This window comes from Bubalus bubalis, chromosome 8, assembly GCF_019923935.1.
Source record: "Bubalus bubalis isolate 160015118507 breed Murrah chromosome 8, NDDB_SH_1, whole genome shotgun sequence".
In the NCBI taxonomy this organism is placed as follows: domain Eukaryota; kingdom Metazoa; phylum Chordata; class Mammalia; order Artiodactyla; family Bovidae; genus Bubalus; species Bubalus bubalis.
The window spans coordinates 96,509,565-96,536,276 of record NC_059164.1 but is presented as its reverse complement, the minus strand read 5'-3'; the positions used below and the strand labels follow the sequence as shown (position 1 = coordinate 96,536,276).

The 26,712-nt window shown below is 37.8% G+C and overlaps 1 protein-coding gene and 1 non-coding gene across 9 annotated transcripts in view; one reads left to right on the top strand and one right to left on the bottom strand.

Annotated features, from left to right (window-relative positions):
- EXOC4 (exocyst complex component 4) overlaps nucleotides 1–26,712 on the bottom strand; it is a 791,044-nt gene that overhangs the window by 694,664 nt on the left and 69,668 nt on the right. For all 8 annotated transcript variants that reach the window (XM_025292062.3, XM_044947183.2, XM_044947184.2 and 5 more), the window contains one exon: nucleotides 10,844–11,087. In XM_025292062.3, coding sequence (XP_025147847.3) covers nucleotides 10,844–11,087 — 244 coding nt within the window. The remainder of the gene's footprint in view (nucleotides 1–10,843; nucleotides 11,088–26,712) is intronic.
- TRNAS-GGA lies at nucleotides 23,996–24,067 on the top strand. Its single transcript has one exon. It is a non-coding gene; the product is annotated as a tRNA-Ser (tRNA).

The following is a 26,712-nucleotide window of genomic DNA, read 5'->3' as shown; positions in this document are numbered from 1 at the left end:
TCCCAAAGAAATGAAAACAGACTCTCAAAGAAATACCTGCACTCCCATGTTCATGCAGCATTATTCACAACAGCCCAGATGCGGAAACAGCCTAAGTGCCCATCAATCAATGAACAGATAGAACACAGTGGAATATTATTCAGCCATGAGAAAGAACATCCTGTCATTTGTGACAATATGAAGTGGACCTTGAGGGTATTGCTGCTGCTGCTGCTGCTAAGTCGCTTCAGTCGTGTCCGACTCTGTGCGACCCCAGTATTAGGCTAAGTAAAATAAGTCAGACAGAGAAAGACAAACACTGTATGTGTTCACTCATATGTGGAAACTATAAAAGCCAAAGTCAAAGGAATAGACCAAAGTGGTTAAAGGGGAGATAGTGGTCAAGGAGTATAAACTTTGAGATATGAGACGAATAAGATCTGAGGAGCTAAGGTAAAGCATAGTGTTATAGTTAATACTGTATTATATACTTGAAAGTTGATAAGAGAGTCGATCTTAAACGTTATCACCACCAAAAAAGAAATGGTAATTATGTGAGGTGATGCAGATGTTAGCCAATGGTGGTGATCATTGTGAAATATTTAAGTGAGTTAAATCAATATGTTGTACACCTTAAACCTACACAATGCTATCTGTCAATTACATCTCAATAAAGCTAGGAGAAGAAAAGCCCTTCACCCATTTGAAAAATAATACACTGTCGTAACGGAACATTGGAAAAATTATCCACGAATCCACTTAAATACAAGAAAAGTTATGATTTTAGGTGTCTATTCTTATCACTTAGTTGTATTAGTCTTTAGTACAATGATGTACAAGGTTTCTAGGGGAACTGTCTAGGTACCTAAGTTATCAGTCTGCATCTCAAGTCAATTAAAACTCATTTACTCTGTGGCCGCTGATCACACTTGTTAAGGAATCCGGCTGTCGCTGAGAGGGCTGCCACTGATCATTGCAGGGAGCGTGGGTCAGAGAAGGGATGTGTGGCCATGAATACCATTCTTCTGAGGAAGGCCAAAACCAGGCCCAGGAAACAAGCTAGACCACCATCCTTATGGAAGCCAGAAAGCAAACTTCCATGGCAGATAAGAGGCAACTTCTCTGAAATCCACCACCACCAACCAGCTATGTGAACTGTCAAGTCATCGCAGCTCTCACATTTGCTTGGGCAAATCTGGGATTAATAATAATGCCCCTGCCTGTGATGAGGCCAACAGTGAGCCTCACTCAGGTGAGGCGCCAGATGGCAGGCTGCTCTGCACAGCATAAACGTTACAAAGCTGCAGAACTCCATGATGTCCCTGATGTTATAAAGAGTGTTCTCAAATTTTAGCATACGTACAATCGTCTAAAGTAGAGGCTCCTGTGGGCCCTGCACTGAGGGATTCCAATTTAATCACTTCTCCACCATGGGGAGAATTTGCATTTCTAAATCTCAAGTGACAGCGGTATTGCTGATCCTTAGACCCCACTGTGTGTACTGCTGAGAATTTTTTTTAACAGAAAAATTGCTTACTCTTATTTTAAAAGTATCTTTTTTGCATTTTTCTTACCTATTCATTCATTAAACTTCCTGGGCATTTGGTATGTGCCCAGTCCTAAGTCAGGCTTCAAACACAAAGTGAACCCTCCTCTTACAAACTTACACCTCAGTCTGATTAGAGAACATAATGAGAACATGGACCAGGAGCTAGAGGAGCCCAGAAAACACAAAATAAAGCCTAAGATACACATGAAGGTACTTTAATCATATGTGACCTCACTCCTAAACATCACCAAGGGAAGAATTTCATTTGACCCAAGTCTGTTTTTGTGTGTTTTTGCTACAAGAAAGAGTCAGCGCCAGTTTAAATGTGGAGTATGTCTATATTATGACACCAACAAGCATCAGGAAAATGACAAGATCTAAGGCAGCTCCTACTATCCGCCAAATAGAGACGAGGCCTTGATGCAGCATGAAAGCTGACACCTAAGTAATATTAGCAATAACCTGAAATGTACATTTTATCCATTGTTTCCTTAAACTGGCCCAATCTCTAACTGAACTTCCTATAGTGTGCAAAACAAGAGAAATCAAAAGCAAATGTTTTGCTTTTACCCTGACAAATGCAAAACAAAGATTTAAGAAATGTTCAACACTGAGTAAGACCTGTGGCCCATTCAGCCAAGCACCCTTTCTCCAAAGGACAACATAAAATCAGAAAGACAGCTGTCCAACCGCACGTTTACCAGAGAGCTATAAACATACCCATAACATGGGTAATGTTATTAATTCACCTGATATGTCAAGAAGATCTCATCAATGAACTTAAGTCTTACAAGAAAGCATGCAGATTTGGGACCAGTACTACCTTTCATGGTAATAAGCTGGATGTTTCAGTTAACAAACAGTGTAATAAGTCCCAGAGGTAAAGAAGCAGTTCCTTTTATTTGTCCTAAAAATATTTCAGTTAGGCTGCAGGTGATTACATTCCAGTTGAGGAATAGTGGGATTTTTTTCTGTATGTCTCTGGTCATCTTATTCACACCTTTCAGTGTTTAATAGTTTGGGTGTATTTAGAGCATATTCTCACTGATATGTGTAATCAGAAGTAGAGATTTAATCAAATGGAATCATAATCAATGAAGTTAAATGTACTTGCTTCCCGCCTGCTTGTATTCGAATTAACCACTCACCCAAATTACATCGAAGCCCTCCCTGATGCCAAGCATGCCCAAGTGCCACATACAGTGCTTGGCAATGGCTACAAGAAGCCACCAGGACAAGCGCCTGACCTTGCTTCAAAGCTGCTCTTAAACGATTTTCCTGTAAAATAAGATGGCCAATTTCACCAAATCCTATATTTCAGGTATTTAGAAGAGTAACTAATAGAGAAAGAAGAGATGAAAGGAAATGCTCTTATTTGAAAAATATATGCCTGACTCTAGCCACAGATATAAAGAAATCGTGAGAAATATTTCGTTTCTCTTTCCACAAGCACTGTACTTGTACCATAAAACTAACCTTGGGACTGGAGCCTTTAGATATCTCAGAGATAAAACCACTTTGTAAGACTGGCCTATTAAAACAGTATGCCTTCAAGTTCTGGACTCTGAATTTTTAAAATATTTGAAAGTACATTTTTCCAACTTTTAGAGCAATAATTCAGTGTATCTCCACAAATCTATTTCCTGTGTAGACTGAGAAATCAAGAGCGAAAAAACGTTTTAGGAAATGAGGCAAATACCAACTATGAAGAAAAACATGACTATAAAGCAGATAAGTATATGTTACAATTATTTAGCCAGCATCATCTCATACTGACAAGCCATTACATGACATACTTAGGGGGCAGAAATGAAAACGGTATACAGTTGATTACAATACAATGTAATACATGCTACAGATGTTTAAAAGTAGCATGGGCCACTCCTTCAGATACCAGATCTCTCAAAATCATAAATACTAAGATTGTACTAGAAGAAAGTTTGGAAAATTTTATTTATAATCTATGAGTGAAGAAGACCTAAGTTCTGACACAAAACCCAGACCCTTTAAAAAATAAAATATTAATAAATACAACCTCATAAAAATAAAAACAATGTATACATGATCAGACATCATAAAGTCAAAAGAGAATGCAGCTGGTGGGAAATTACAATATAAATTTCAAAGAACTAATTTTCTTGATATATAAAGAGTTCCTTCAAATCAATAAGACAAACATAATGGAAAAATGGGTGTTCACTGGAAAGGAAATAAAACACTATTTGACCACTGTATTACTGAAAATTTCAACATTTAAATAAGTCTACTTTTAGGAAAGGATAATGAACCATCCTGCACCTATCACCCTGATTCAACAATTATCATTTAACACTAACCTTATTTTAGCTACCACGACAATCACCTTCAATCCAGATTATTTTGAAGTAATATATCCAGATATAACACAAATATCATAACAAAAAAATTTATTACACAAATAGGAAGTTTAATCTCAAATTTTCTCTAAAAAATACAAATCGAAACCATCTTGAAAATGCAATTTTTAGCTGATCAGATTGACAAAGATAAAAATGTTTATAGTACAATCTGTTTACTAGGGAATACAGGACCTCTCAAACATTATTGATGACCTGAAAACTTGGTATTATCGCCAAGAAAATACACTTGGCAATAATGATCAAAATCTAATCAACCATAAAACTCTCATCAGCCAGCAAAAAAAGCTGAAAACTGCACATCAAGAATTGGATGCCCTCCTCCTCACATCTTTTACGTCAATGTCAAGGTAACTGCACAACTAGAATAACTAGTAGTAACTAGAAGCAGGTGCTATCAATGAGTGGAGATATCATAAAAAAATAAAAGCCGCCTTACTTATTTAAAACATTCATACCGCACACCCTAATGCCCACCTACCCAGACCAGATTGCATCCCCATGGCTATCTGCTCTTAGGGCACATTTGCTCTTCCTCCATGGCACTTACACACAATTTGTAATAATACAGTTATCTAAGAATGCTCTGATTAATGACCTTCTTCCCCTTTAGACTTTTAAACTCCATAAGGATGGGGATCGTTCATATTTGTTTGGTATTTTAGGACAGTTCCTGGTCCATGACAGATATTCAGTATAAATAGAATTCATTCTTTCATTCAAAAAATATTTATTATTGGTCTGGTGGACACTGTGCCTACATTCTAGAGATATGGTGCTGAACAAGGCAAAAGCATTCTCTCTGCTTTTGAAGCTTCCATTCCAGGAATAGTCAAGAAAATCACACATACACACACACATCACAAAAAGCAACTTAATGAGCATGATCCAGTTGGTCTGCAAACAGGTACTGTATTTTTCTACACTAATACCTCCAATCAGGATTTCCATTTGTAATGATCTCTTTCTTTCTTTTTTAATATTTATTTTTATTTATTTATTTTGCTGTGCTAGGTCTTAGCTGTGGCATGTGGGATCTAGTTTCTGGCCAGGGATCAAACCCAGGCCTCCTGCTTTGGGACCACAGAGTCTTAGCCACTGGACCCCCACGGAAGCACTGTAATGCTTTATTTTGATTTAAATAACCTGTGTAACACTGTAAATTAATTCTTAAATAATGAATTTATTTTTCACATTAACTTAACAGCTGCAAAACTGGGGGAGGGGGACCCATAACTTCACTATCCAAACACAACTATTTTAGCATTAAAGCATATTTCTCTCCCATTTTTCCATGAATCTTTCCTCAATACCACAGTGAGCACAGAATATGCAATGTTCTCTTTTTATATCGGACACTTAATCTTCCCTCATTCATAATAGAGATGATGGTACAGGGCAGAATGATCTTCCAAAAGGGGAAAAGGTCTCCCTGGCAGTCATGGCATCCACCTGCCAGACCAGCAGTTTTACCGAGGTGGAATAATCCTTCAGCACCTCCCCATTCTGCTTTCATTTTTAAATAGGATCATTTTCAAATGAGTCGAGTGGTTGTTTCACACAGGCCAATCCTTCTCTTTTCCCAGTTCTTCTCTCTTCCATATTCTTGACAAGCTACAACAGCTGTGAGAAGATTTTGTTTCTTCCCTGTATTCCTCATGCTTTTCTTGCTGTTGTTTAGCTGCTAAGTCGTGTCCAAGTCTTTGTGACCCCCTAGACTGTAGCCCACCAGGCTCCTCTGTCCATGGGATTTCCCACGCAAGAATACTGGAGTGGGCTGTCATTCCTTTCTCCAGGGAACCTTTCTGACCCAGGGGTAAAACCTGTGTCTCCTGCATTGGCAGGCAGGTTCTTTACCACTGCACCACCAGGGACTTATTTGCTAAATAATAAAGAACCTCCTCCAGCTTTTTTTGAAACAAAAATGACAGGAAATGTTCATGAGCTAGATTTTGGAAAAGAACCAATAACTAACTAGGCAGTGGGACTTGAAGAAATTGATTCTGAGCTGCACAGGCTGCAGGCCACACCAAGCATCTGAGACTGAAGACACCACCTGGCTTTCTGAGGAAATTATGGGTAGCAGGTAGTTCTGGGAGATTTTAAAGCACATGTTCTCCTAATGTCTATCAACTTGGTGACAACAGTAGTTGAATATTTTCCTTTCATAGTAAACAGAGGTTTTAAGACACTACAAAATGGATAGAAGGACAAAATATTTCCCCTATAAATAGACAATAGGAGAAGGCAATGGCACCCCACTCCGGTACTCTTGCCTGGAAAATCCCATGGACGGAGGAGCCTGGTGGGCTGCAGTCCATGGGGTCGCTAAGACTCGGACACGACTGAGTGACTTCACTTTCACATTTCACTTTCATGCATTGGAGAAGGAAATGGCAACCCACTCCAGTGTTCTTGCCTGGAGAATCCCAGGGACGGGGGAGCCTGGTGGGCTGCCATCTATGGGGTCACACAGAGTCGGACACAACTGAAGCAACTTAGCAGCATAAATAGACAATAGATAGATTGGGGGTCAAGAATAAAATAAAATAAAATGTGAGAGACCTGGTGATTTTTGAAAATTAGCTGTGAAAGTATTCTGGCTCTGCAGGAAGTGAAAGCAAAAGAAAATTCACTAGTCTGGTTCCCACTACTTTTCTAGAGAAATAGCACACAGCATTAATTCGCTTTACATAAAGACAAATGAAAATAGGCCTGCAATGCATCACAACCAGAATATATTTAAGATGATGATGCTGAACAATGAAACTTCTAGGGAAAGTTATATTCTGGCACCTAGCCTCAGAGTAGCATTTATATGCTAATGACCGGAACAAGTTATCTCACCGGGAGTGCGAACTAATGGAGAGAAGAATTTTGTGGAAGAAGGATTCATGGTTCTTTTGTCTCTGCTCCATCTTCCTTTACGGAAAACAGACTCTTGTCCCTTTAGCATAAGATTCCTTGACGGGTAAAAGAGAAGAGTAATAATGCAAACTATTGAGACTTTGCTTCTCTCTAAAATAGTATCACTGACACCTCCCAGTACAGTTTAACACAAAGTACCATGCAAGCTTCAAGAACCATCTGCCAACATCCTTTCTAAAATTCTAGACCTCTAGAAGCAACAGTGCCATCACTTTGGAATGAAGTTTCCCAGGTAATTAATTCTTGGAGTTTTATAGCATTAGTTGGCACATAGCCACTACAGACTTGCTCTAAATTATCAGTTATTTGGAACACCAACCCAAGAATCTAGTCTTTGACTTTCAAAAAGAATGGCTGAATCAAAATATTTGCTTTCTCTGTGTTACTGTATAATAAAGAGTTTTGGCCCCAAATTTCAGGTTCATAGACTTTGTAAAATGGAAATCATGTTATAGGCATGAAACCAAGACAAACAGCTTGTTCGCAAGCCAGTGTCCAATATATCCTGCCTACAAAAGCCTCTAAAATACTGACAAAACACGAAACTTGAAGGGAAAAAACCCTCCTGCTGACTCATTCTTCACAGAGAAACATTTATTATTCCCTGGGGCAGTATGCTAAATTTCCACTTCTATTGCTGTAATTTCCACTTGTGAATTTTGGAAGGGGTTGAGGGAAGGGAAGCAGAAGAGATCAAAATCCTAGGAAAGATGCATTGCTTTTAAGGGGACTGTAATGAGAACTGCAGAAAAGTTATTGATCCATGCCCTTTTCCTTTTGTTTCCAGTATATATTATCATTGTGCTGTTTCCCCATGAAAATTCGGTGTTTTCATCCAGGGACTTGCAGCAACAGGGTAAATAGCAAATCAGAATTCTGGAGTGTTCATTAGTAAAGAGGCAAAAGGCCTTCAGGAAAATCCAGGCTCCAGGCAAAGAAAAAAGACAAGCACAGTTCAATCTGGAACCATTCCCCGCTTCTCTGGACCACAGTATGAGAGATCAATGAACATGAAAGTTGAGAAAGGAACCAAGAATAAATAAACTTATGTATTCATACACAAAGTATGCATGGAATGGTACTGACCAGCACTATTCTAACAAACTCTAACCATATAACCTCATCTAACAAGAGCCTGTAAGACAGGTATTACTGGATTGGCCAAAAAGTTCATTTGGATTTTCCCATAACATCTTATGAAAAAATGAAAGAAATTTTTGGCTGACCCAGCATTTACAGAACAGAAATTCAAAGTCAAGTCTTCTCAACTCCAAAATCCATGCTTTTCCAAACATGTGCTTTGACATACTCCATGGCAGAAGAGGGGTAGAAAATGCTTTCTTTACCAATTGCACTGTAGAATGAAGCTTATGAGAGAATTAATTTTTGAAGTTCCAAATCGGGAAAGGAGTACGTCAAGGCTATATATTATCACCCTGCTTATTTAACTTATATGCAGAGTACCTCATGAGAAATGCTGGGCTAGATGAAGCACAAGCTGGAATAAAGATTGCTGGGAGAAATATCAATAACCTCAGATATGCAGGTAACACCACACTTTTCACAGAAAGCGAAGAACTAAAAAGCCTCTTGATGAAGGTGAAAGAGCAGAATGAAGAAGTTAGCTTAAAACTCAATATTCAGAAAACTAAGATCATGGCATCTGGTCCCATCACTTCATGGCAAATAGATGAGAAACAATGGATATGGTGACAGACTTTTATTTTCTTGGGCTCCAAAATCACTGCAGATGGTGACTGCAGCCATGAAATTAAAAGACACTTGCTCCTTGAAAGAAAAGTTATGACCAAGACAGCATATTAAAAAGCAGACACATTACTTTGCCCACAAAGATCCATCTAGTCAAAGCTATGGTTTTTCCAGTAGTCACGTATGGATATGAGAGTTGGACTATAAAGAAAGCTGAGCACCGAAGAATGGATGCTTTTGAACCGTGGTGTTGGAGAAGATTCTCAAGAGTCCCCTGGACTGCAAGGAGATCCAACCAGTCCATCCTAAAGGAATTCAGTCCTGAATATTTATTGGAAGGACTGACATTGAAGCTGAAACTCCAATACTATGGGCACCTGATGTGAAGAACTGACTCATGTGAAAAGACCCTCATGCTGGGAAAGACTGAGGGCAGGAGGAGAAGGGGACGACAGAGGATGAGATGGCTGGATGGCATCACTGACTCAATAGACGTGAGTTTAAGCAAGCTCTGGGAGTTGGTGAAGGACAGGGAAGCATAGCGTGCTGCAGTCCATGGGGTCGCAAAGAATCGGACATGACTGAGCAACTGAACTGAAATGAATGTGTAATTAAAATCAGTGTTATTTAGAAAATCCAAAGAATATAAAAAACGTAAGTAGAATACATCAATTTCTTCAAAAATTTAAAGTACATCTGAGGGACTCCATACTAAGTAAGCTATTATTTCTCTTTAAATTTGCTTATCTTCTTTCTAAATAAGTTTTTAAATTCCTAAGTACAAAGAGTAGAACTCCTTCACAACAGGCTAGCCTGACTATGATACTGCCTAGAACACACTGTCCAGCACCTCCCAGGGACTCATATTATTTGAGCAACTCAGAAGAAATGTTCTATTTTGCCCTCTGTTCTCAGATAAAATCGTGGTTTCCATTGGCCTTTCCCCCTCTGATGGCAAATTCTTGCCTTGTCCATATCTGGTGCCCACAGAAGCCTGAGGAATAGAATAGAGAAGCAGGAAGAAGGGACAGAGACCCATGTAGAGTGAATCTTGAATCTTCTAGGAAAGCCTCAATTTGAAATATCTTCTCCCATCATCAGATAACATCAGAGTATTAAGCTTTAAGCCCAGTGTATGACTGTCAAGAGAGTCAGAATCAGAGGATGATTTGGTTTTCCCTCATGAAAGAAGAATTATGAAATCCAAACCTTATTAGTTGTTTTAAGTCCATAAAGGAATTCCTGGGACTGATGCCTACTGGAAAATATAATATCACCACACATTGAAGGAGAAAGCATGGGACAGAGCAAAGACCAAGGACTTGCACTCAACTCCAAGACTACCCACTTGTTCTGTGACCTTGAGCTAATTACTTTATCTCTGAACCCCAGTTTCCTTAACTGTAAAATGTGGATACTAAGTAAGTAGCTCAGAAGGTTGTAATGAGAATTAAATAAGGTAATATACACAAATTGCCTTGAATACAGTTTAGTGCTTAAGAAATATTCAATAACTGCTACTTTCTTACCTTTGAGTATGGACAACTTCTCAACTACATCCAAAACCAGCTGAGCTACACACTCATTCAAGCTGTTTTCACCAATCTGAGTTTGTATGGTCTACAGCATCCAAAGTTCAAGAAATACCATCAACTTGGTATATATATACAGTGGAGTATTACTCATCCTTAAGAATGAAATAATGCTACGTGCAGCAACATGGACAGACCTAGAGAGTGTCGTATTGAGTGAAGTCAGTCAGATGGGAAATACCTTTTGACATCCCTTATATGTGGAATCTAAAAAGAAACGATACAAATGAATTTACTTATAAAACAGAAACAGACTCACAGACTTTGAGAACGAGCGTACGGTTGCCAGAGGGGGGAAGGATGGGGGAAGGGATAGTAAGGGTATGTGGGATGGAGACATGTACACACTGCTATATTTAAAATGGATAACCAACAAGGACCCACTGTATCACACAGGGAACTCTGCTCAATGTTATGTGGCAGCCTAGATGGAAGGGGGGCTTGCGGGAGAGTGGATACATGTATTAATACAAGTATGGCTGAGTCCCTTTGTGGTTCACCTGAAATGATCACAATATTATTTGTTAATTAGATATACTCCCCAATACAAAATAAAGTTAAAAAAAAAAAAAGATAACATCAACAAAGAGCAGAACATGACTTAGTGACTAAACAACAAAGATACATATAATACTTACCACTCCCTACCCTTCAAAAAGGTATAGTCAATGCAGTTAGCAAAAACCTACCTTGGCTGGTTCTCAGCCGTGAGGTTCTCTCCCCTCTGATAGTCACTGTCGGCCACCTGGGTTGTAGACCTCTTCACGATTTGCTTAAGTTCCTGCTCCAAGCGTTCTGTGATTGCCTTCACTGTCTCTGGGATCTTCTTCAGTTTGGCCAGCCCCTTGATGAGGATGCCCATAAAAAGGGTGCTGTTCTCCTCTGGATCCAACTCCAAATCCTCCTTGATGTCCTGGAGGCTTATTTCCTTCACTGTTAAAAAAAAAGAAAGAAAGAAAGAAAAGAAAAATCAATCAGGAGCCACAGACTGCATAACCACATCCAAACCCAGTATGGGTCTGAATAGATACATGAATACAGTAGGGTTGAGTCCCTTTGCTGTTCACCCGAAACTACCAAACACTGTTAACTGACTCTACCCTGATACAAAGTTAAAAGTTAAAAAAAAAAAAAAAAGATATGGAAATACAAAAAAAAAAACCCAGTATGGATCTAAAAAATGGGACCACTCCCTTAAAAGGAATCATAGACGTTTTTCAATTAAATCTAATTTAATTATACTTACACAGTAACTTTCTAAGAATCACACAAAAAAATTATGTTCCTCAAATTATACCCAACCCATCAGTTAATAAGGGGTAGAAACATTAAAAGTAAGCAAATCTCCACAGAAAATTTTCTACACTTCTCCAATGAGTCAGCTGGTTCGTGACATTTATCAACATTCACTGTTTATAAAATGCCATTTTGATGCTGCAGAATTCCAAAGAGCCACACCATAGTCTTAAATTCATATTGATTAATTAGGAGCGATAAGTAGCTTGATAAAAAGACATAAATACATGTAGAAAAGAAAAGACACGTAAGTTAAAAGTATAACAGTAAGAGATGAAGAAAAAGAAAGGAAAAACAGTATGTACAAGCGAAACAACTGTGAAGAATAGAAGAATATTCCCTAAATACAAAAAAAACTTTATTTTTCTTTAAATACATGTAAATACATGTCTAACATAATATCATTATCTACTAAAGATAGGTCTTGCTAATCCACGGAAGTTTTCCGAGTAGTAGATCTTTAGACGAGAGCTTTCATCTAAACCATAAGGTTTGGGAGTGAAAGAAATAGCTTCTAACACTGGCTTTGAACCCCTGTGGGAGTGGATAGAGGGCAGGGCTGGGCTCTGAGACGCCTGTCATCTACTGAAAACCACAGGCCTTTCCCTCAAACTAACACACACACAACTAACGCTTCTCATATAATTTCAGGGGTTTCCACAACAACCAGAAGAACTACAGGTTAAAAAGCTCTGGCCTAAAAATAATTTTCTTATTTTACGAATGGTGGACTACAATAGACAAAAGCACAAGTTAGTAAAAGCCTAAGGATAGACCCCAATAAAGTTGCTCCCAACCTCCCCTCTCTCTCTAAACACCTCAAAGGCTTTTAAAATGGGATCCCTTCAAGACTTCCCTGGTGGTCCACTGGTTGAGAATCCACCTGCCAATGCAGGGGACACAGGCTCGATCCCTGGTCCAGGAAGCTCCCATATGCCGCAGGGAAACTAAGCCCACGCACCATAACTGCTGAAGCCCACGCTTCAAAACCTTTAAAGAGACTTTTGAATTTTTTAAAAATGTGGCTCCTGAAAGACTGTGTACATTCTTCTTTAGTAGATTCAAGCTCATCTATACTACAGACCCAATCAAAGTTCTTCGGCACCACTGGAGTATTTGAAATTTATTTAGTAAAGAATGAAAATATCCCAGTATACGGAATAAGTCCTTTTAAGCACTGGATAAAGTCTCTGAAACCTCTACTTCAAACAGCATGTGCACTACTCCCCCCAATTTGTTTTTTTTGCTCCCAACTCATAAAATGCACTAACATATAAACTTAATGACTTCACTTGACTTAATGACATCCATGATATAATTACTTACACAAATTTGTTCCTAAGTGAATAAGCCCTCTACAGATTATCCATAATGCTGTTGCCTTAACTTCAACTCACTAGACCAACCCACAACAAGAGAGGAGGAGACAGAATGATCAAATCCATATGGTTTCCTTCACAGCATAGAGGGCATCTGATGATACAGTAATTAATTTTAAATATTTTAATACTAGCAAACTGGGAGTAGAACCAAGAAGCTTTCAGCCTCTAAACTGACATGACAGTTCTGAAGCCAAGTGAAAAAAAAGTCATCAATATTTCCAGTCATGACATTCCAAGAACAGACATTTTAGTTACTGGCTTTGTTTTACACATAAAGAACTGGACACCTCAGGCCGCAGAAGTACTCCATCCTGCAAAAGCAGCTTCAACAGTAGAAAAGGACTTAGCGGCCAGGGAGCCATCTAAATGCAGCAGGGCAGAGAGGGAAAATGAAGCAAAAGCTCTAAGCAGAGCTTTAGGCAGGAAAAAAAGTAATAGAAATTCAGCTGGGACAGAATGATCTTCACGAAAGAGCACATGAGTCACAGACAGGGCACATCAGAGGACCAGCTAATTGTCGCAACTTGCACACGTGCTGGGTGATGAGGTACACGCAGTTGAAATCAACAAGCCCCTAGACTACAGGGCATACAGATACTTATATGCACACTAATATGACAGACAGCCTATTAAAAATAACAAATAAGGTATGAATAATAAAATGCCACAGCCCCAAATGGCACATTTGCTTACAAACTTATCTGTCTCCCAAAATCTCCTAGAGCATAAACAATGAACAGAGCCAATATTAATCAATTTATATTATCTATTTCACTTGCATCAACTGAAAATTAACAGGGGATTCTAAAGAATAATATAATCAGCCATGAAGATTCATCTAATAATCACAAAAACCCGGTGAGGTCAGATAGATTTATTGGCGCTTTAAGGAAAAAGCCTTGTATAAAAATAATTTAGCTGAAACTCAGCAAGTCTTCACACCATCATTAGAACAAACTATACATATTTCAATACTGATAAACCCTAAATCACTCTCTTGTATGTACCTCTACTGTTATATGTATTCAATGTTTTAGAACACTTTAAAATTAGAAATACTTTATACCTTTCCCAATTCTCTTATCTTTGATTTTTTATATTTACTTTTTTTTTTTCTTTTTTCTTTTTGCTGAGGACCTTATCAAGTGAGAATTTCTTGAACTTGGTTTAGAAGACTTTAACCTATAGGACTGTATTAAATGTTAAAAGACTTTGATGTTCTTTAACCAATTATTTCTACTAAAATGTTACTGGTCCCAGTTGTTTCTTTTAGACACCCACATATTACTAAACAGGTAGACAAGACAGGACAGGCAGATAAGCGTATATATCTACACCTCAGTGGATATGTGGGAAGATATCGTGGAAGGTGGGTTTAACTAGGACACTATGGTAGTCACGGAAGAATTAACTAGATGCTATCTAAGGTCTTTTCAAGCTCTATCATTCCCTGATTCCATTAAAGTGAAGTCAAAGTGAAAGTGAAGTCGCTCAGTTGTGTCTGACTCTTTGTGACCCCATGGACTGTAGCCTACCAGGCTCCTCTGTCCATGGGATTTTCCAGGCAATAGTACTGGAGTGGATTGCCATTTCCTTCTCCAGCGGATCTTCCCGACCCAGGGATGGAACCCAGGTCTCCCGCTTTGTAGACAGACACTTTACCGTCTGAGCCACCAGGGAAGGCTGATTCCATTAAACCATAGTTAACTCTAGGTATCTCTGGTTCCAAGGCCTACAGCTAATTATAAGAGCCTATTTAGTAACAGACAAGCAAGGTGAATAGTCCATTTATGCAGCTAAATATCTTATAAGAGAAAACTACTTTTCTGTTCATCAGTAAATACAGAAAGCAACCTAGACCAGTCCCTGGCTGCTTTATTTTTCTCAGTATGTTTGGTAAGAAGATAGGTAACACAGGCCAGGCCTATACCCATGTCATTAAACTGCAGACGGTAAGGGCCCTGGTAAAACACTTTAACCTTTTATTGAATATGCCATTTTATTTATCGTTTATAGTTATACATGTCAGTTAAGGCATAAGAGATAATGGTAGTGTTTCCTATAGAAGTTCCTATAGATGTCACTCCTTACACTATGCAGGGTCCATAAATTATGTAAAGTTCATAAATATGATTTCAACCTATAGAATTTACATGCTGTATTCAGGAACATTATCCCTGTTTAAGAGAACTGTCACTATTAATCAGAATTCAGCATTAAAAAAAAAAACTTAAAAAAAATTACCAAGTCTAATTAGACCACTAAGTATCAACAGAACTGTACAATGTCACTCTGCCCTCACTGTTCTGAGCCTGGCCTCAAAACACTGACAATATTCTTAAAGGGAAAATAAGAAAGTTACTGCTTAAAAATAATTCGTATGCTTCTGATCAACCTGGCACTGTAAACTCATACCTAAGATACACAATCTGCTCAAAACTCAATTATACATAAAATATAAGCTAAGGAATTAAAAGAAATAGTTAGCTCAAAACTGACAACATCATCTCTGTGGACAAGAAATGCAAACAAGTCAAGCCAGAGTGTGTGTCCAAGGAGCTTTGGGTGGACAAGCAGGCAAAGGCAGCAGGATTTGGCCCATGTAGAGCTAGAGACTTAGCACGCTCCAATGGATAGGTGAGATGACGGAAATCCTTTGAAGGCTGCAAGCACAGGACCAAACCAAGCTCCAGACCCACACTGGTAGGCTACTGGCCTCATCAAATCCTTATCCTCCATTTATGCCCCAGTGGAGCGACTTGGTCAACGACTTATCTTAAATACCATTGGGTTCACCAATGAAAAATTACCTCTAACATCTTCTATTCTAATTAATGCACCCACTGCTGCATATTGAGAGAGCACTACCTGACGCACTGGTTGCCTCTGGAGTATAGAATCTTGATTAGGGTCTTTCAAATGTTAACTAACTACCCCCAGAGTGTGCATTCCTGATTAAGGTACTTCAAAACTGTTAACTAAGCACCCCTAAGGTGCAGATTAAATTACTTTAAAGAAAACTACAGACAATGTAACACCCCACTCCTGAAAGGAGGCTGCCAAAAGCTGTTGACAGCTGCTGCTACTGGGGGCAATCATTTCCAAGGAGAGAGGAGATTCTACAGCCTCAGCATACGGATAGTTTCAATTCAGAGGTGAAGACGGAACCCCACACTGCACTGAGTTCTGAAAACACAATGAATATACATTGATCCTTCCATAGTGAAAGTGGGCTGAGGGGAAAATGATGGTATGTTTGGAGAGAACATAGAATGGAGTCCTCTATTTGGATAAAAAACAAAACTAACGTCTGTTGAATCAATTTCATAGATGATATAATGCACTCAGTTTAGTTCAGTCACTCCGTCATGTCTGACTCTTTGCAACCCCATGGACTGCACCATGCCAGGCCTCCCTGTCCATCACCAACTGCCAGAGTTTATTCAAACTCATGTCCATCAAGTCGGTGATGCCATCCAACCATCTCATCCTCTGTCGTCCCCTTCTCCCCCTACCTGGACTCTTTCCCAGCATCAGGGTTGTTTCAAATGAGCCAGTACTTCCCATTAGGTGGCCAAAGTATTAGAGTTTCAGCTTCAGCATCAGTCCTTCCAATGAATATTCAGGACTGATTTCCTTTAGGATGGACTGGTTGGATCTCCTTGCAGTCCAAGGGACTCTCAAGAGTCTTCTCCAACACCACAGTTCAAAAGCATCAGTTCTTCAATGCTCAGCTTTCTTTATAGTCCAACTCTCACATCCATACATAACTACTAAAAAAACCATAGCTTTGACTATGGATCTTTGTGGGCAAAGTAATGTCTCTGCTTTTAATATGCTGTCTAAGTTGGTTATAACTTTTCTTGCAAGGAGCAAGTGTCTTTTAATTTCATGGCTGCAGTCACTTTTGGACTTTCTGCAGTAATTTTGGAGCCCCAGAAAAATAAAGTCTCTCACTGTTTCCCCATCAATTTGACATGAAGTGATGGGACCAGATGCCATGGTCTTCGTTTTCTGAATGTTGAGCTTTAAGCCAACTTTTTCACTCTGCTCTTTCACTTTCATCAAGAGGCTCTTTAGTTCTTCACTTTCTGCCATAAGGGTGGTGTCATCTGCATATCTGAGGTTATTGATATTTCTCCCAGCAATCTTGATTCCAGCTTGTGCTTCCTCCAGCCCAGCATTTCTCATGACGTACTCTGCATATAAGTTAAATAAGCAGGGTGACAATATACAGCCTTGACGTACTCCTTCCCCTATTTGGAACCAGTCTATTGTTTCATGTCCAGTTCTAATTGTTGCTTCCTGACCTCCATACAGGTTTCTCAGGAGGCAGGTCAGGTGGTCTGGTATTCCCATCTCTTTCAGAATTTTCCAGTTTGTTGATCCACACAGTCAAAGGCTTTGGCATAGTCAATAAGGCAGAAGTAAGTGCACATTATATTGCCTAGAGCAAAAAGGATGCCCCTTTGTAGGGCAAAGAGTAGCAATCAATGAAGAAGAGGCTACTAGAAATGTAACAGGGATACAGGATAAGAGACAAGGAACAGATGAATAAATTGATTGTTTATATTAATACTCACTAAACTTAATCAGGCAACAGTCTGTTGTTAATGAATGATTTTGTAAGTTCAATTGCCCATAGAGATAGAATGATATAGTAGAAAGAACAAAAAGCTTGGCATCACTTTAAATTATCATGTCTAGTTGCGTGTTCTCTCAATTTCTTCAAATGTGAAGAGGAGATATCATTATCAACAAAACTGTGCCTATTAAATGAGATAATATGAACATCAAGGCGAACACCAAACATTTTTTTTTTTAATGCATTTTTTAAACCTCCAGCTTTACTAACACTTCAGGGTTCCTGTAGACAAGGATGGTGGCTTAGATCCCCTTTTCTCAACATTTCCTCCAGAAGCAAAACAGAACAATAACAATAAACAAAATTCATAAAAACCATGCTTTCAGGATAACTTGAAAGACAGAAATTGCCCCAAATTCAAAATAACTAGAAATAAAAATAAGAAGAAAAAAAAATCACCTAATGCCAGGAAGTGTTATATCATGCTCCTCTCCCACCACTTCTTTGCCACAAGGCTTTGTTACAAGCAAAAGTATACTGTGAAAAACTATAATAAAGAAATTTAAAGAGTTAATGATGAACCTAAAGATTTAGAATCAAAGGTTTAGAAAGACAAAGTCAACCCTAAGTTTCAATACTAAAAAGGTATACAAGCAGATCACAGATTGAATTATAGGGACTTAAAAGCAGACATAATTTGAAAGAGCAGTGTTTGAAACACATAGCCTCTGAGAGAGAAATGAGACAAAAAGAGATAAAAGCCCTTTGGCTATGGGATGATGAAGGGAGAAAAAAGCAAAAGGCAAACACGATTCAGAGAGCAAACAAGCTTACCCCACCACCAAAATAAAAAGTCCACTAAAGACGAGAGTGAAAAGTTGCCTTAAAACTCAACATTCAGAACTAAGATCATGGCATCTGGTCCCATCACCTCATGGCAAATACATGGGGAAACAATCTAAACAGTGAGAGACTTTATGTTTGGGGGGCTCCAAATCACTGCAGATGGTGACTGCAGCCATGAAATTAAAAGACACTTACTCCTTGGAAGAAAAGCTATGACCAACCTAGACAGCGTATTAAAAAGCAGAGACATTACTTTACCAACAAAGGTCTGTCTAGTCAAAGCTATGGTTTTCCCAGTAGTCATGTATGGATATGAGAGTTGGACTATAAAGAAAGCTGAGCGCCGAAGTATTGATGCTTTTGAACTGTGGTGTTAGAGACGACTCTTGAGAGTCCCTTGGACTGCAAGGACATCCAACCAGTCAACTTTAAAGGAAATCAGTCCTGAATATTCACCAGAAGCACTGATGCTGAAGCTGAAACTCCAGTACTTTGGCCACCTGAGGCAAAGAACTGACTCATTGGAAAAGACCCTGATGCTGGGAAAGATTGAAGGTGGGAGAAGAAGGGGATGACAGAGGATGAGCTGGTTGGATGGCATCACTGACACGATGGACATGAGCTGGTGATGGGCAGGGAAGCCTGGCATGCTGCAGCAGTCCATGGGGTCACAACGAGTCGGACATGACTGAGTGAGTGAACTGAACTGAAATAAAAGTATCTGCAGTTTGCTGTAATGACAGAAGAGGGAGCCAATGAGCTAGGAATCCTACAAACACACCCCAGTATCATTTTTTAAAAAAATGAACAGAAAAAATAATGAACACATTCTTATGAGAGTATTACAAAAAAAAAAATCCAACACACGTTTACAGGAAAATTTCATCCAATAAAACAGCATGAAGCACAAGAACTCTGGGTGATAACACTCTAGGTGGCATTAATATACTCACTCAAACAAGAATTTGGGGATATGAAAAGCCACTTTGAGTCAAAAATCGAAAAATTATGACAGACACCGACAATCAAAAGCAAAGTGTGAAAAGAAAACTTACAAAACTCAGGAAAGAGAGGGAAGAAAAAAGACAATATTATCTCATACCTCAAGAATACAATACAAAATAAGCAAGACAGAAGAGACTGAAAACATTTATTCGATAAAGGATATTGAGCAAATGCCAGGAACCAAGGTGGAGAAAAAGGAGAATAAAAAAAAGAAGTAGTAGAAACGAAAAGATGAAAGAGAGAGTAGTAGAAATGGAAAACAGGCAAAGAAAAATAGAGTGATAAAGAGGAAAAGTAAACAGAACAGTTAAAATTGTAAACCAAGAAAACTTACAGAAGAAAAAAAAAAAAAAACTGAATGCACAAAATGAAAGAGCAGCCCATTGGGTATCTTGGAAAATTAATACCTAAAGAAATCAAGACTCCAAGGCACATCCTACTAAATCTTTTCAGTTCCTAAGATTAAAAAGAAATCTGTAGGACCTAAGAATCAAGGAACTTTAACAAGGGGGGGAAAAAAAACCTTAGGAATCAGAAATTTCAAAAAGCACTAAAAAGAAAAAAATGAAATAGTATTTTGTAAAAATAATAATAATTTAAAGTGTAACCTACGGAACCTTGATCCCCAAGTCGCCCTTTAAGTATCAAGGCTTTAGGAAAAAGAAAAGTTTTCAAATAAAGAAACTCTGCATCCATGACTCCTCAAGGAATTTTTTAGATAATAAACTTCATTCAACCAAGAAATGACTAGGAAACTTGAACAAAATGTCTAATTCATGAACATTCAGAATATTTAAATGTAGGTTTAATATAAAAACAGAAGTTGTGGAAAACAACTACATGAAAGTAGTACGCTGTAAAAAAGTAAACATATGCAACTAAAAAAATGGCAGAAGAAAAAGAGGAAAGTGGAGTAAGTTGATCGTTTATTATGGAGGCAAAGGATGGAAACTAAAGTATACCAATAAAAATGGAGAAATCCAAGAGTAAAGGTTTAACCAAACCAAAAAAAAAAAATGCAGCTAAGAGCATTTTCTTAAAAGTATACATTAAAAGGCAATCACTGGTGGGGGGACTTCCTAGACAAAAAATTTCTGTATAAGTAAAATAAAAGAACACATATCTTAGAAAGAAACATAGCATACATAATACACATATTTACAAAATACTACGATACAGTTGTGACTGAAGACATCAGTCATATCAATATATATTGATGGATTCAACTCATCTATTAGAAAAAGGTTTTAATTCAGCTTACAAAGCAAGGCCAAACTATATATGCTATACACATACTAAAGCCAATTTAGAAAGGCTAAAAATATAGAATGAACAGTTCAGTTCAGTCGTTCAGTTGTGTCCAACTCTTTACGACCCCATGGACTGGGTACGCCAGGCCTCCCTGTCCATCACCAACTCCCGGAGTTCACTCAAACTCACGTCCATCGAGTCGGTGATGCCATCCAACCACCTCATCCTCTGTCGTCCCCTTCCCCCTCCAACCTTGAATCTTTCCCAGCATCAAGGTTGTTTCAAATGAGCCAGTTCTTCCCATCAGATAGCCAAAGTATTGGAGTTTCAATTCAGCATCAGTCCTTCCAATGAATATTCAGGACTGAATTCCTTTGGGGTGGACTGATTGGATCTCCTTGCAGTCCAAGGGACTCTCAAGAGTCGTCTCCAACACCACAGTTCAAAAGCATCAATTCTTCGGAGCTCAGCTTCTTTATAGTCCAACTCTCACATCCATACGTGACTACTGGCAAAACCATAGCCTTGACTAGATGGACCTTTGTTAGCAAAGTAATGTCTCTGCTTTTAATATGCTGTCTCGGTTGGTCATAACTTTTCTTCCAAGCAGCAAGCGTCTTTTAATTTCATGGCTGCAGTCACCATCTGCAGTGATTTTGGAGCCCAAAAAAATGAAGTCTGACACTGTTTCCACTGTCTCCCCATCTATTTGCCATGTAGTGATGGAATCAGATGCCATGATCTTAGTTTTCCGAAAGTTGAGCTTTAAGCCAACTTCTTCACTCTCTTTCACTTTTATCAAGAGGCTCTTTAGTTCCTCTTCACTTTCTGCCATAAGGGTGGTGTCATCTGCCTATCTGAGGTTATTGAGATTTCTCCCAGCAGTCTTGATTCCAGCCTGTGCTCAATCCAGTCCAGTGTTTCTCATGATGTACTCTGCATATAAGTTAAATAAGCAGGGTGACAATCCTTCCCCTATTTGGAACCAGTCTGTTGTTCCATGTTCAGTTCTAACTGTTGCTTCTTGACTTGTATTCAGATTTTTCAGGAGGCAGGTCAGGTGGTCTGGTATTCCCATCTCTTTAAGAATTCTCTTTAAGAATTTTCCACATTTGAATGAAATTACCACAGTCAATAAGCATTAATCACATCAATGAAGGGCATTTTTTAATGCCAAAAAGCACAATTCACAAATGAAACAACACACGACTATTCACATACCAAAAAATAGCAGTCACCATTTTTAAACAAAAACTACAGGTGAGTCAAAGAGACATAGAAGAAAAACACTAAAAATAAAAATGGAGATAGACAAACAATGAGAATTTCACAAATATACATCAAACTCCTCATCTAATAGAGAAAATGCATCTTCCTCTCAAGTACCCCTGGAATATTAAAAAAAAATAACAAATCATAATATATTAAGTCACAAAGAAAATGTAAGTTCTATAAAGTAAAAATATTACAAGCAACATTCTCAATTCAATACAACAAAGCTAGAAAATATTAAAAACACACACACACACAAAAGACCCTTTCATCTTTAAAATTCTTTTACTAAAAACACTTGGATCAAAGGAGAAATAAAGTCTGAAATAAGACAATCTTTGTAAATGATATGTATCTATGGGATACATTTAAAATAGTAATGAAAGAAAATTTTCTATCACTAAATACTTGTATCAGTAAAAAATGAAAGAATTAAAATGCATGATTTCAGTTTCTAGTGCAGGAAAAGAATAAACCAAGTGAAAGGATGAAGAAGGAAAGAATAAAAACATAAAGGAATGAGGTAGAGAACAAAAAAATGGACCTAATCAATACATCAAAATTCTTGTTATTTCTTGAGAGAAAAAACAAACACCAAAGACAAATCATTAGCTACTTTGATCAAGAAGAAAAGGGAAACAGCATAATTAGATGACATAAAGGAAACAAAAGAATTTTAAAACAGTAAGAAAATACTTTATAGAGGTCTATATAAATGAGTTCAGTTTAGTCCCTCAGTCGTGTCCAACTCTTTGCAACCCCATGGACTGCAGCACACCAGGCTTCTTTGTCCATCACCAACTCCTCGAGCTTGCTCAAACTCATCTCCATCAACTTGGTGATGCCATTATTCTATTTACATTATTCTATATAAATAAAATTGAATAAATGAAATCAATAACTGCCTAGGGAGATACAGATTATTAAAACTGACCCCAATAGAAACAAAGTTTAAACAGAACAATTTACACTGATGAAACAAAATTATTGAAGAATAAAAAGTAAATGTATTAAAATGTACCATATCCAAAAGGTTTCACAGAGAAATTACTAAAGCTTCAAACACCAGATACTCCCAGAGGTCCATAGACTTTTCAGAGCATTGAAAAATGAAAGAGAATGTCCTAATTCCTTTTATGCAGCAAATTATCACATTGAAACCAAAATCTAGTACAATTTGGACCACAGGACACTATTACTCATGAACATGATGCAAAAATCCTAAATAAAATATTAGCAGACAGAATTCAATACTACATTGAGAAAATAATACAGTATGATCAAGAGCAATTTATTCTAGTAATGAAAAATTGGTTCAATATTAAATCCATTAATGGATATTAATAGATTAAAAATAAAATTTAAAAATGGATAAAGACAAATTGGCACTCCATATCCATGAGTTTCACATCCAAATTCAGCCAACCATGGATAGAAAATAAATTCCAGAAAATTCCCAAAAGCAAAACTTGAACTTAGATTCATGCTGTCAACTATTTCCACAGCATTTACACTATATATAGTATAAACATAACACATGTGCACTGGGGAGCCAAAAGATACCTGTGACTGTCTTTACTATAGTGGTCTGGAACCAAACCCACAATATCTCTGAGGTATACCTGTATTTATATTCTGTATCTTTTTCCTGTTTGATTTCATACTTTTACTATGTACATAGTAAAAGGGTATACATGTTGTACATGTGTAAATGTAGATTACATGTATTGGGCTTCCCAGGTGACTTAGTGGTAAAGAATCCGCCTGCCAATGCAGAAGATGCAGGAGATGGGGGTTCTACCCCTGGTTAGGAAAATCTCCTAGAGAAGGAAATGGCAACATACCCCAGTATTGTTGCTAAAAAAAAATTCCACGGACAATGGAGCATGGCAGGCTACAGTCCTTGAGGTCATAAAGAGTCAGACACAATTCAGCGACTGAGATGGCATTGTTTCTATATATTGATTTGTATGTCTGTTTCTGTCACAGTGCCACACTGTTTTGATTACTGTAGCTTTATTTGATTACTGTAGCAGTATTGCCTAAAGGCTAGGAAGATTATGCCTACTGTTTTGTCCTTTCTTCTCAGGATTACTTTGGCAATTTTCAGTCCAGTTCAGTTCAGTTGCTCAGTCATGTCCGACCGAGTCTTTGCAACTTGGGGTCTATATATGTATATACATGTATATGTTATATATGGGACTTCCCTGGTGGCTCAGAGGTTAAAGCATCTGCCTGGAATGCAGGAGACCCAGGTTCAATCCCTGGGTTGGGAAGTTCCCCTGGAGAAGGAAATGGCAACCCACTCCAGTACTCTTGCCTGGAAAATCCCATGGAGGGAGGAGCCTGGTAGGCTACAGTCAATGGGGTCGCAAAGAGTCGGACACGACTGAGCGACTTCACTCACTCACTCATGTTATATATAGTATTTACATACATTATTTAATACAGTTTATATATTAAAAATTAATATATTTTTAATAAACAAACTTTGGTCTTGTTTCATTTTTCTATTTAGAAACATTTTAACTATTAGTTCTATTCTGTCTCCTTTATATATATTCCTCAACTCTACTTCTGATCAATCATAGAAATCAAAGATACTTATTAAGAGCAAATGCACGGATACCTCAGAAACAGTTATATTTAAAATACCAAGGGAGATCATATCATAAGGACAGAAGTAAAACAAAAGATGTCAAGATTTGTCAATTGGATCTTCACTATTCTAAAAGTGTCATTTGATTTCCAAAAAGAGGAGCTTCATCTCCTTTTATGTCAGGATTCATAGCTCCCAACCCACACAGGGAATTTTTAAAATATCGAACCCCAAATTCTTGAGATAAATATCAAGTCTCAGGACAAGATTTGATGAACTAAAACACACATCAAGAAAACAGCAGCAAAAGAAGAAAAAATAATTTCATTTGTGCTCTCTTTACGTTTTATTGCTTAACCTATGCTGGTACAAGAAAGAAAGGGAGAGAAAAGTCCAGTTTCATATTCACAGCAATCCCAGCAGGAGTGTGAATAAAATGAATAAAGAAGCCACAAATGAAATGCCTGTGTACCTTGCGAATAATTGCTCAGTCAGAACGTTCCAAAGGCAATTTGCGAAATAAAGACATACTGAGAATCCAAAAGCTTATACCAACGTTTTACTATAATTATTGGCTTTTCTCCATACTTTTTCCATTCTTCTACCTAAGTTATAGTTGAATGACTACATCTAAATTAGACATTAGTTTCCCTGTACATTATAAAATACTGTGACTGATGAGAATAATCGGGAAAAAAATGCTTGCAAAATACATCCTTTACGTATTTAGAGTGAGGACAGCAAGAAGCCAGTCTCCAGCAAATACCTTTTTGGTTGAACCTGGACCAATCACTCAGCATCCCTGAATTCACTTCCATATTCGTAAAATGACACTTGATTTTTCATGTTATTTTAAAAATAACACTTGATTAACTAGAGAGTATAAGCAATTTTTCATATATTGACTAATATAGCTGTCTCTTCAAGCAAACTGCCTGCTCATACTTTTGCTTATTTTTCTACTTGCTTATCTTACCAATTTATAGGGATTCTTTATATATTCTTGATATTTTAACATCTGTCAGATAAATGCCCATCTTTCCACGTATATAGACTCTTCTGTGAATTGCCCATTTGCCCAGTTCTTTACTATGCCATTGCTTTTCTTCATGATTACACAGGAAAATTAAGTGAATGCTAATCATTTTTCTCTTTACATGTTGCTTGCTTCTGCCAATCTTTGCCTGGAATTTGCATCTTATAATTAAAGATTTTATTTTTAATTAGATGATACACAGACATAGATAATTCCATACAATTTTATGATAACTTAAATATCTGGCAATACACTTAAGAGTACTGGAATGGGGTGCCATTGCCTTCTCTGTTAAATATGACATAAATATAATAATCATAATGACAGTAACACTACCTGCCCCAACTACCTCTTAGGACTGCTGCATCAGTTGAATGATGTATAGTATCTTACTAACAGTAACATGTAAACTACGATAGAATACCTCTCACATAAAAGTCACTCACAACTCTATCTCTAAATAAGACATTTGAAAAATGACTCATTCACAAGCCAACAAAATTCTCATTTAATTAATAATAATCTGAAAGTTCTCAGAAGTCACCTGCAACTTTAATTTATGGCACCCCAATGGGAGATGAAATTCTACCCAGGGATTCCCTATTGCAACTTCCTCTATAGAAATGTCAGCTCTAATGGATTACACCCTCAATCCTACTATTTCACAAGATGAGAAAGGAGCTTTAAGAGCCTATGTTAAATTCCCTGCTGAAAAAGACTATTACTTTCTAGGCTGACTTGCAGAGCACTTCACAAATAGACTCTCAGGACTTTGTCCATTATTTAGAATAAGACAAAATTTCTGTCCTTTATTATAGTATATTTCATCAGCCCCACACTTTTACATGTACTTATTAGAAACATTTTATGTAGTTCTGTACATAATTCACATTTTTCTCATTTATATAATCCCCTTTAATAATGTGACCCAGATTAATATCGTCCTAAAAACGAGAACTGCAAAGACTTCACACATCATTTCAAGAAAGTCAAATTTTTATATATTGGCTCCTAAAAATAACTTAGGTCAGAAAATAAGTACTTGGAGATTGTGACAAGTAGAATGGGCCCTGAACGATTGTTGTTGTTTAGTCACTTAGTCATGCCTGACACTTTTGCAACCCCATGGACTGTAGCCCACCAGGCTCCTCTGTCCATTGGATTTCCCAGATAAGAATACTGGCTCTAGACGGTTGTCATTTCCTTCTTCAGGGAATCTTCCTGACTCAGGGATTGGAGCCCCATGTCCTGCATTGGCAGGCGGATTCTGTATCACTGAGCCACCA